Source organism: Cololabis saira, chromosome 13 (genome assembly GCF_033807715.1).
Source record: "Cololabis saira isolate AMF1-May2022 chromosome 13, fColSai1.1, whole genome shotgun sequence".
Lineage (NCBI taxonomy): Eukaryota > Metazoa > Chordata > Actinopteri > Beloniformes > Belonidae > Cololabis > Cololabis saira.
The window spans coordinates 33872750-33885358 of NC_084599.1; the positions used below are offsets into that span (position 1 = coordinate 33872750).

General features: G+C 41.0%; 1 protein-coding gene across 1 annotated transcript in view; it reads left to right on the forward strand.

The window, feature by feature from the left end:
• Positions 1-12609, forward strand: part of cachd1 (cache domain containing 1) — an 85530-nt gene that overhangs the window by 29000 nt on the left and 43921 nt on the right. Inside the window, exons 3-6 of the mRNA XM_061738721.1 lie at positions 4931-5057; positions 9008-9152; positions 9767-9983; positions 10828-10977. Coding sequence (XP_061594705.1) covers positions 4931-5057; positions 9008-9152; positions 9767-9983; positions 10828-10977 — 639 coding nt within the window. The remainder of the gene's footprint in view (positions 1-4930; positions 5058-9007; positions 9153-9766; positions 9984-10827; positions 10978-12609) is intronic.

Consider the following 12609-nt stretch of genomic DNA (forward strand, 5'->3'; position numbering starts at 1 on the left):
AAGGATGGAAGGAAGGAAGGGAGGGAGGGAGAAAGGAAGGAAGGAAGGGAGAAAGGAAGGATGGAAGGAAGGAAGGGAGGGAGAAAACAAGGAAGGAAGGAAGGAAGGAAGGAAGGAAGGGAGGAGGGAGGAAGGAAGGAAGGGAGAAAACAAGGAAGGAAGGAAGGATGGAAGGAAGGAAGGAAGGAAGGGAGAAAGGAAGGATGGAAGGAAGGAAGGGAGGGAGAAAAGAAGGAAGGAAGGAAGGAAGGAAGGGAGGGAGGGAGGAATGAAGGAAGGAATGAAGGAAGGAAGGAAGGATGGAAGGAAGGAAGGAAGGAAGGGAGAAAACAAGGAAGGAAGGGAGAAAGGAAGGAAGGAAGGGAGGGAGAAAACAAGGAAGGAAGGAAGGGAGAAAGGAAGGATGGAAGGAAGGAAGAAAGGAAGGAAGTAAGAAAACAAGGAAGAAAGGAAGGGAGAAGGAAGGGAGAAAACAAGGAAGGAAGGATGGAAGGAAGGGAGGGAGGGAGAAAGGAAGGAAGGAAGGAAGGGAGAAAACAAGGAAGGAAGGATGGAAGGAAGGAAGGAAGGGAGAAAGGAAGGATGGAAGGAAGAGAACACTCCCAGCGTTTTCATTCTCTCCCATTTGTCTCAGCCCAGTCTAAACAAGCTGCCACGGAGGGGATGGAGGGACTGGCTCGGAAAGAGAGGGATAATTGAGAAGGAGAGAATGATGAATGAAGGGGACGAGCGAGAGATGATGGAAACGGAGTAATTGAGTCGAGACTTTTTGATATTTCTTCCATCTTCTGCCTCTCTCATCTTCCATTTGACTTTTCTGGGTGGAAGGGGAAGATGGTGGATGCGGGAGGCATCAGTGCTGAAACGAACATCTGGGAAAGAAAAGACGGGCACATGAAAGATGATGGTTTGATTGGGGCACCATTTCCATCCATCCTCAGCCATCTCTAGCTTTTCTTTATTGCTGCTTTCCTTCTGAGCGTATTTGTGCTGAGTCTGGGACCTAACCGACATTATAAAACCTCCAATTTGCTTCTACAGCTTCGTGTTTTCCATTTATTCATTCAATCACCCATTTTTATCCATGTTTCGACAAATGATTCATGGATTGCAGTTAGGTTTTGCATTGATGAGTTGAATAATTGTATTGCCCTCGTGTTTTTTTTAAATTTTTTAATAGCTTCCAACTCTTACTGTATTCAGTTTTATCAGTTAAAAAGATTAGTTTTCCTGAAAGTTGGGGTTTTAAAGTGAAATGCATTACAATAATCCTCTCTTACTTTGCAATAGAGGACTAAAAAGTTTTGTAGTGGAGTGGAACGAAGGAAGGAAGGGAGAAAACAAGGAAGAAGAGAGGAAGGAAGGAAGGAAGGAAGGAAGGAAGGAAGGAAGGAAGGAAGGAAGGAAGGAAGGAAGGAAGGAAGGAAGGAAGGAAGGAAGGAAGGAAGGAAGGAAGGAAGGGAGAAAACAAGGAAGGAAGGAAGGGAGAAAACAAGGAAGGAAGGAAGGGAGAAAACAAGGAAGGAAGGAAGGGAGAAAACAAGGAAGGAAGGAAGGGAGAAAACAAGGAAGGAAGGGAGAAAACAAGGAAGGGAGAAAACAAGGAAGAATAGAGGAAGGAAGGAAGGAAGGAAGGAAGGAAGGAAGGAATGGAGAAAACAAGGAAGGAAGGATGGAAGGGAGAAAACAAGGAAGGAAGGGAGAAAACAATGAAGAAGGAAGGAAGGAAGGAAGGAAGGAAGGAAGGAAGGAAGGAAGGAAGGAAGGATGGATGGATGGATGGATAGATAGATATGAGCCAATAAGCATTTAGTATTGTTTTAGAGCATTGTTTTGGGGGCTCCAAAGACTGAATGTGGTGATAGATTTTTAGTTACAAAGGTGGAGTTGAATTGGTATTTTTTTTTTATCCTCATTTTTATCGTTATCGGGATAAATGCCAGAAATTATCGTGATACATTTTGTGATATATTCTTTTGTTTTTTTAAATAGCTTCCAACTTTTACTGTATTCAGTTTATCAGTTAAAAAGATTCGTTTTCCTGAAAGTTGGCGTTTTAAAGTGAAAAGCATTACACTAATCCTCTCTTACTTTTGCAATAGAGGACTAAAAAGTTTTGCAGTGGAGGAACTTTGCACATTTTCTCTCTTGAGAGAAGTTGCTTTGTATCTGTTTGGGTGCAAAGCCTTTGCAGGGCTGCAAAAACAAACTAAAAATATCTTAAAAGTCGTTCTATTTTGGTGGGACTCGGGGGGCCGTCGGGCTGAAAGCGACCCGTGTTGCTCTTGTGGCTGGTTTCAACACGCTCTTCAACGGGGTTGTGCCTCACTGGGATCCCTCGTTGCGCTTGAGCTCGGAGGAATCCATCGCAACACGTTTCTGGATCAGCGCCAAGTGAACTGCCGACTGCATCCAGCTGCGCGTTGCAAGTCAGGAGAGATGACCAGTTTAAGAGTATGTTTCTGTAATCAGGCCTATTTTAAGGAGTCTTGCAAGCAGCAATTGTTAGGCAATTGCATTAAGACAATTGCATTAAGACCAAAGGGAAGGCCCGATTTTGCCTATTAGCTTGTCAATACAATATAAATAAATCTTTAAAGTAGGGAAGTGGGAGGGTACACTTCTGCAATATTTGGGGAAAATCTCCATTTGCAAGTGTCTTAGCTGTGCGTTTAATACCGATATATCAAAGCAGGTCACTGGCAGATGGGCGGGAGTAGGCAGGCCGGAGGAAATGGGCCTCATGTGGGTCCAATTTCCCGGCCTTGTCCATGTGTTTTCTGGGAAGATCTAAACATCAGTGCAGGAATAGATCACTTTTAACGGGACATATGTGTATGCGGTCCTTCTTCTGCTGTCAACACATCTGAGAGGTTCCTGTTTACACGAGCAGGGCAGATGGATGGCATGGCTGGGCAGGGGTGATGTATGATGGGCAGAAAAGGCTCCGTCTCCAATAAGTGTCTTTTGCGGAGGAAATTGAGCTGCCCTTTTAAGTCGTTTCTAATCCTCCCCAACGCTGGGATTTATCTTATTTTTCTGTCTGACTTGTTTTGGATTTCGGCTCTTGTGACTCGTGTTTGACTTTTGTTTTTCTGTCTCACCCAAAACAGTAAAAGTATATTGTAATTAGGCCTGTGTTGAAAAAAATCGATTTCCCAATTCTAAATCGATTCTCATATTAATTCCTAAAAATCGATTCATATCATGTCTAAATATCTATTTTATTTTTATTTTCATTTTTTTTTTTATTTATGTTTTTTTTTTTCATCATTACATTACAACTTGGTTATTTTTTTGTTTATCCCCAAAAAAGGAATGTTTTGTTGGACAAGAGAATAACTGGTGCCATGTTTTTGCCTTTAAATATGTTTAAAGGTATGAAAACATTAAAGTTTTCAGCTATAATTGCATAAATTGTCTATATTTCATTACTTTATATACTGTCTTGGGGTTACATTTGCAAAAAATGCTAAAAACCAAATGCTCAAAAATTAAAAACCAAAATGGACCGAAAATGGAACAAATAAAAACGGAACGTGGTAAAAAATAAAACTGATTTCATCGTCTCTGTTTCCTCCCTGGATCTGTTTGGTAATTCTGACCCACATGATGTTTCTGAAAGCAGTTCTATCAGCATTCTGGGAGCTGATTGGTCCTTACAGCATCATTAGCTGCAATACTTGCTGTTTAATCTCAATATAATACTAGTAGTAATATTTTGCATAACTACAGTCATATAATTCATGCAACAGCTCAAAAAACTGTTTTAATAACCCTAACCCAAATCAATATCGGAATCGTATCGAATCAAATCTTGACAATCGATTCTGAATCGGAATTGAATCGGAATTGAATCGATCCCCAGCCCTAATTGTAATGGCTCTGAAATGTTAGAGAAGGTGAAAACAAGCCAGGAACCTGGTTTTAAGTAGCAGGTCGTGTTCAGCAGGGTTATGGAAAACCATGTTTGTATTGTTTTATAAGGCGTACAAACCATAGTCTGAACAACAAATACTAGCCAAATATCTGATGGATACATGAAGTTGCTAATCGCCCGCAGTGGTTGCTGTATTTTTAATTGTTTACTGAGAAATGTGATATTGAAACATCTGGATGAGTTAAACTAAAAATTACAGTCTCACGGGGCTTAAAGAAGATAACGAAATTGGATTTATTGCCATATAACAACTTAATGAATTCATCCAGTTTCAGTATTTGAATCCTTTGAAAATGATTCAATTATCATAATGTTGATTTGGAGTCTTATTGACTCGAGGTGACTAAACTGCCATCAGATTAAATCAATTAAACAGTATTTTTAACAGCTGCTTAACCGCATTTGAATGAAAACAACAACATCTTGTCATGTCTATGCTTTTTTGTCAATTTTTCTGATTTTGTCTGATGATGGTGTCCTGACTGGGAAAAAAAAGTCTCCTCCTGACAGACATTGTGGTTCTGAGGAGCAGTAAAGGTCTACTTTAATCAGGAGGGACTCGCAACACGATGCATTCAAACCTCCCCTCTGTCCTACTCCCTTTTTTGTTTTAAGATAAGATAAAGTTTATTGGCCATTTGTACATGTGTTAAAGTACATAGGAATTCTTGTGCAGAGGAAACTCAGAGTACAAACATAAGGAGTAAACATTAAAAACTAAAACCACATGATAAAATAACTAACTATCATTAAATATCAGACACTTCACCTAAGGATATTGCAAATTTCCCGTTTATTGAACAGAGGTAGGTTAGTCAAGAGGACTGATGGGACTTTGCTGTTGCCGTCAGTCTCACTGTAGCAGGGAAGAGGCTGTTTTTCCGTACGATGATACTGTCCGTTCTGCTTTGTCTAAGGCTGTACGCAGAGTGTTTTCTCTGTTATTCATCTCCTCCTTCCTGTTCCTCCCTTTCCGTCGCCTCTCTGCAGTTTTGGCCGACAACCTGAAGTCCAACCCGGGGATAAAGTGGCAGTACTTCAGCTCCGAGGAGGGCATCTTCACCGTCTTCCCCGCCCACAAGTTCAACTGCAAAGGAAACTACGAGCACCGCAGCAGGTACGGCAACAACCTCATCCCTCCGCTAGGACAGAGTCTCCCTCCTCTGACAGTCTCAGACGCGGAGTGATGAAGTCGCCACTAGGGATGGGCGGTATGGACTAAAAAATGTATCACGATCATTTCTGGCATTCATCCCGATAATGATAAAAATGAGGATAAAAAAAAAATACCAATTCAACTCCACCTTTTCAACTATAAATCTATCTCCCTCTCAGATCCGCCATGTTTGTTACACAAAAACCTCATCAAAGTCAACTTTCTTTCTTTCTTTCTTTCTTTCTTTCTTTCTTTCTTTCTTTCTTTCTTTCTTTCTTTCTTTCTTTCTTTCTTTCTTTCTTTCTTTCTTTCTTTCTTTCTTTCTTTCTTTCTTTCTTTCGTTCCTTCTTTCTTTCTTTCTTTCTTTCTTTCTTTCTTTCTTTCTTTCTTTCTTTCTTTCTTTCTTTCTTTCTTTCTTTCTTTCTTTCTTTCTTTCTTTCTTTCTTTCTTTCTTTCTTTCTTTCTTTCTTTCTTTCTTTCTTTCTTTCTTTCTTTCTTTCTTTTAGGCTCATTTCCTTCCTTCCTTCCTTCCTTCCTTCCTTCCTTCCTTCCTTCTTTTTTGCCTTCCTTCCTCCTTTCCTTGTTTTCTCCCTTCCTTCTCCCCTTTCTTTCTTTCTTTCTTTCTTTCTTTCTTTCTTTCTTTCTTTCTTTCACACAGAACCATAAATCAGCTTTACACAAAAACATCATCAACGGGAATTCATCGTTTTTACCGTGAGATACAAATTCTTATCGTGAGGAATTTTTTTGACGGTTTATCGTGAACGGTAAAATATCGCCCATTCCTACTCGCCACCACATGTAAACGTGGCACTTTGGAGGGACGGCACCGGCTGAGGCTGAGGTCGCAGCAGCTCGATTCCGCCTCCATCTTATCCCCCCCATCCACCCCCCCGTCCCCTGCCAGCTGCTCCGGGGTGGCCCGGGGTGGCCCGGGGGGCACGTCGTGGCATGTGACCCCTGTACACCGTGACCACACATGCCCTCGGCAGGAATGTGGCTCCGTACCAGCCAAGTCCGCTGGAATCTCACACCTCCCAGTGTTGTTCTTTTTTAAAGCCCAGACTGTAAGACATCTCTCTCTTCTTCTCTCGTGTGTTTTGCGTCATCTTTTCTTTAATTTATTTTCTTAATTCATCACATGTTTAGGAGTTTAGTTTTTCTTTCCTTTCTCCACGGCTCCTCTATTCAACATCCTCGCGCACGGCCGCGGGAGAAAGGACGTTTCTCTGTCTGCTTCCTGGTGTGAATGAGGCTTTGTAAGTCCCATTCTCCGGCCTGTGTCGGTGTCTCCTTGTCCGACAGACCACACACGTCGGCTCTGACCCACTTCAAGCCCACCCGGCCTCCGATATACGTGCATTAATGAATAAAATGACACCAACCTCGACCGATACCGATGCTAAGAAGCGTGGGTTTAGTATATACATGGCACAACTTCCTGAGACCCGTACATAAATATCCGTGACATAAAACACCAGTAACACAGTACAGAAAAACTCACTTTTCAAACATTTCTTGACATCTTTGTTTACAGCAGCTGGTTTTAGGCGGTTTATTGAGCCATTGAGCTTTCCATGAAAGTACACATTTGGGTACAAGCTACTCTGCTTACAGTTTTTGAGATCATACACTTTTTTGTAGGAAGAGAACTCGCACAAGCACACGCTGAGACTTGATAGATACTTTTATACTAAAGAAACACACACAATTGAGGCATCGGAACCAGTTCAGGTTGTTTAAACACTGACCGAAAACTACGATTACTGACCTCCTCTCATCCCGCTAACGGTTGATCAAATGAGTCAAAATTGCATCCGAATTAATGTTGTAGAGGGTTGATGAGCTCTGAGCTTCCCAGCAGTCCATTCCTCTGCTTAAAATTTTTTTTTTTACCAACATTAAAATTACACGTACAGGACTGTCTCAGAAAATTAGAATATTGTGATTTTCTGTAATGCAATTACAAAAACAAAAATGACATACATTCTGGATTCATTACAAATCCACTGAAATATTGCAAGCCTTTTATTATTTTGATTGCTGATCATGGCTTACAGTTTAGGATTAAGATTCCCAGAATATTCTAAGAAAACTCAAATATCCTATCTCAAAAAATTAGAATATTCTGGGAATCTTAATCCTAAACTGTAAGCCATAATCAGCAGTATTAAAATAATAAAAGGCTTGCAATATTTCAGTTGATTTGTAATGAATCCAGAATGTATGACATTTTTGTTTTTTTTAATTGCATTACAGAAAATAAAGAACTTTATCACAATATTCTAATTTTCTGAGACAGTCCTGTATAACCACAAGCACCTCCCAAATATACACACAACAAAGGGAGGGCATTACGAGACAGGTGAGAAACAGGTGAGGTTTCAAAGTGTGTACATAAAATACATAGAGTGCATATTATTTACATTTATTTAATTATTTACATTGGTTTCCAAATATCATAAAAATACATATTCACTTTTTTTTTTTTTTAAATAGGTAAAATGGAAATTCAGATTGAACATCAATGGGAGGAGGGGGAATGGTTCTCAGGCAAAACAGAAATTCTAAATAAATAAATAAAAATGAAGACAGATGACAAATCCTGTGTGTAGAAAGTTGATGCGTGGCGACCAGATGGAGATGGTTCTATAGCTGAGTGTCCTCTGCTTTTTAAATGATCAGCAGCGTTTGTTCAGCCCTGTTGCTCACATGGGCAACATTTATCCCTCACTCACTGATTTCTGCCAGAGCAGCAGCAACAAATATGAACCTCCGGCTGCAGGAAAAAAATGGATGAATAAAGGAAATGTCTACGAGAGGTTGGATGTCTTTGTTGTTAAACAGGAAAACATAAAGGAGACATGGCTGGATGATTCTGGGCAACCTTAAAAAAGAGGCGGGGTTGTGTTTTTTTTTTTTAAGGTTTCTCGTTGGTGGTTGCACATAAATATTTTTCTTTTACTACATGTCCCTTTTTAAGACAAATCACATCATCGCATCTCTTTGTATTGCTACACTTTGTTGGGGAGAGATAGATTTAGACGGTCCGCGAGGGCGTTGGCACAGAGGATCCACTTACAGCCGCAAATGGGAAAGTTGGAGATACAGTAATCCCTCGTTTTTTGCGGGGGTTACGTTCCAAAAAGAACCCATTATAGGTGAAATTTTTTTTACAATTATTATACAAGGCTTCAAATTGTGGAGATCAGACTCGCCCCACCGCGACCCGAGTAATTGGATTTGAACAGGAGAAATTGAAAAATGATTATGAAAAAAATACAAAAAGTACAGTCGGACAAATTGTGACTGGCGCGTATTTCACCGCTCTTCTGACTGTGCCGCTGCATCCTGACTCCGCTCTGTAGTCAGGTGTGTTTTTCCGAGAGATGAACATAGTTATGGGTTGTCGCTCTTTTTTTCTTCTGGACAAAAAGATTCTTACAAACCGACATGCCACTACAACTGTAGCGGGGAGACTGTTTAGCCAATCAGAATGCAGAACACGATGCACATGGCAATTTCGTGAAGCAGCGAGAAAGGTGAAAGGTGAACCACTTTATAGTGAGGGATAACTGTATATTCAATTACGTGTCCTCCATTGGCTGGGATCTTCATCTTTATTCTCGTCAAGAAAACTCGGGCCCTTCGTTACACTTCTTTGAAAACTTTTTTCCAGTTGTGATCTCTGGGGCAGAGGATGATAAATGTGTGTGCTGGACTACCCGGTCCTTACCTGCCTGTGTGTGTGTGTGTGTGTGTGTGTGTGTGTGTGTGTGTGTGTGTGTGTGTGTGTGTGTGTGTGTGTGTGTGTGTGTGTGTGTGTGTGTGTGTGTGTGTGTGTGTGTGTGTGTGTGTGTGTGTGTGTGTGTGTGTGTGTGTGTGTGTGTGTGTGTGTGTGTGACCCGCAGGCCCGTGTACGTGGCTGCAGTGCGCCCCCAGTCCAAACACATCGTGGTGATGGTCGACCACGGAGCATCTGTGACCGACACCCAGCTCCAGATCGCCAGGGACTCCGCGCTGGTCATCCTCAACGCCGTGGACGAGCACGACAAGGTTTGTAAAAGCTGTTTCCTGCCTCTTCTATTTATTTTATTTATTTATTTATTTAGTTTTGTTTATTTATTTCAGATCCCCATTAGTTGCTGCCTCAGCAGCAACTATTCTTCCTGGGGTCCAACAGTACAAATATACATTTCTATAAAACTTTTACAGTACAGTATAAAATGTTATTTAAACAGAATAAAACAAAGTAGATAACAAGTACAAAGAACAACAACTAAAAAGAAAAACAAGACAAAAAAACAAAAACAAATAAAAACTAAAGATAATAATAAGCAGAAAACAATGAAAAAAAGAAAATGAATTTTCCTAAATGAAAAAAAAAAATGAAAAAAAAAAACAAAAAAACGTAACAACCAAAAACAGATAGATTAAAGATAAATCCAAGTACAACTAAAGATAAATAAGTGCATACTAAATGAGGCAAATACAAAACAAAAAAAACATATTTCAATAGAAGAAAATGTAAAAATTGTGAAAATAACCGGAAACGTCACAAAACTTCAGCAAAATAAAATACTAAAAATTGAAATTAAATGCAGAACAAGAAAATATGTTTATGTTCTACACAGAGCTCTCGTTCTAACTCCGTCTCTGCTGCTCCCCAGATCTCTATTCTGTCCGTGGCGGAGACGGTGCGCTCCTGCTCTCTGGACCAGTGCTACAAGAGTCTGCTGTCTCCGGCCACCAGCGAGACCAAGAGGAAGATGAGCACCTTCATCTCCAACATCAAGTCCTCGGACGGAGCTACCCAGCATGCCGTGGGCTTCCAGAAGGCCTTCCAGCTGCTCCGCAACACCACCGGCCTGAGCAAGCACAGCGCCAGTAAGACCGGGGAACTGCGGCCACTAGGGCTGGGGATCGATTCAAATGTCAAGAATTGATTCGATTCCGATTCTTAAGATTCAGAATCGATTATCAAGATTTGATTCGATTCCGATATTGATTTGGGTTAGTGTTATTAAAACAGTTTTTTGAGCTGTTGCATGAATTATATGACTGTAGTTATGCAAAATATTACTACTAGTATTATATTGAGATTAAACAGCAAGTATTGCAGCTAATGATGCTGTAAGGACCAATCAGCTCCCAGAATGCTGATAGAACTGCTTTCAGAAACATCATGTGGGTCAGAATTATCAAACAGATCCAGGGAGGAAACAGAGACGGATGAAATCAGTTTTATTTTTTCCCACATTCCGTTTTTATTTGTTCCATTTTCGGTCTATTTTGGTTTTAAATTTTTGAGCATTTGGTTCTTAGCATTTTTTGCAAATGTAACCCCAAGACAGTATATAAAGTTATGAAATATAGACAATTTATGCAATTATAACCTAACACTTTAATGTTTTCATACCTTTAAACATATTTAAAGGCAAAAACATGGCACCAGTTATTCTCGTGTCCAACAAAACATTCCTTTTTTGGGGATAAACAAAAAAATAACCAAAAGTTCTAATGTAATGATGAAAAAATTAATACATAAATTAAAAAAAGATTAAAAAAAATGGATCTTTAGACATATGAATCGATTTTTAGGAATTAAGATGAGAATCGATTTAGAATTGGGAAATCGATTTTTTCAACACAGGCCTAGCGGCCACGCGTCAGATTAGTTCTGATGTCCGGGGTTATCAGGGGTAACGGATGTCTGTTGTTTGTGTTTCAGCCACAGACATGGTCATCATCTACCTGTCGTCTGGCGTCACGTCCCGAGACTCCTCGGAGCAGGAGAAGAGAGCCACGCTGAGCGTGGTCCGGGAGGAGAACCGGCACCTCAACAACTCGGTCATGATCCTCACCTACGCCCTCATGAACGGTAGGAGCCTTTATGGGGTTTTATTAAAAATTCACCACCTTTTCACTAGTTACAACCGCCCCGAAAAAAGGTTTTTAATGCTGTATGAACATTGGAGAAGCAATTGGAAATAATTTGATTAGATTGTCCTTTATTCATCCCTCAGTGGGGAAATTCGCTTTGAGCAGCAACAGTACACCAGACACACATATGCAGCGAAAGAAGGATAAAAAAAGTAAAAAATATATAATTACAAAATATAAACAGTATATACAGTGGAATGAAATTAAAGTAGTGCAGTACGAGAAAGGAAAAACGCAGATAGGATGTGTATGAGGTAGAAAGATATTGCACATCTTGTTATTGTGATAATGAAGATATACCTGCACAGTAATAGTTAATGACATTTCCGTTCATTTCCTTTTCTTGTTGTGACATCCCAACATGAGATATTCTGTGTTCTCGAGCAAAATGTGCTTAAGAGAAGACTGAAGGTTGTGAAGGAGCTCTGAGACCTTTTTGTTTTGCGTGCGCACATGTGTGTTGGTCTAATGTGTGTAGTCGTCCTCTCTCTGTTTTATTGTCCCTCTCCGTCCATGTGCCTCCTCTAACCCCCCCCCCTAAAACACACACACACACTCCCTTCTGCCGCGCATGCATTAGTCCACCATTAATACGACTCATTTTTGCATGGGAGAATGGAAATGAGGTACATCTAAGAGAGGAAAGAGTGCGACTTCAAAGGGCACGCTGCTCACTTGGTGTGTGTGACTGACGGAGGACCTTGGCTCTTTAAAGAGAGACACGATGAAAAGGATGCAGAAATCTCTCCTTCCGTGAGTTTATTAGCATTGCATATTCAGAAAAAACATTTGTTTTGTTGCCGTCGCACAATGCTTGAAAGCCCCGCGGTGGGTGCGGGGGTCTCGTTCGCTGCATCTCCTGCCAAATTGTCGAGGGCGGTCATCAGTCTCTCAATGAACTGTTGTGTGTGTGTTTGCTTGTGTGTACTTTGGAATACATTAAGTGCTGTTTTAATGAGGGAATATAAAAGCAAATGTTGCTTTTTAAGCTGTAGGTAGCCCTCAGAATTTAAGTATTTGGGGGAAAACGCGTGACGTCGGGGTGCGTACGCCCTGAGCCGTACCTGAGCTATCAGCAGAATTTTCTTCTTGGAGTTGGCTTGACGGCGCCACCCACGGAGACGTCGCCTCCGACCCGCGGCCCCGGCGTGGTGATCAAAAGAGCAGAGGCTTGGCATTAAAGGGGGATTCTGCTGTAATCCATCCAGCGATTGAACACTGGCAGGCTGTCCGCTCCGTCCTCCCCGACGGGCCGTAAGATGCCAAATGTTGTGGGTGACAGCTGTACGGCCCCGCCATGTACCCATCCTCCAAATGACCTCAGCAATGCCTGGAAAGATCAAGCCTAGATTGTGCATTAAGGCCACGTTTACACATAGCCGGGTATTTACAAAAACGGATATTTCCCCCTCTACGTTTTGAAAAATACCATAATTTACATCAGATCGTTTTCAAAATCTCTTCATTTACACAAACCTGCATAAATACGCTGTTAAGGTGCTATGAGCAGCCAAACCTACAGGGGGCAGTGTAACGAGAAGCATAAAGTCATGCTAGCCAATCAGAATCC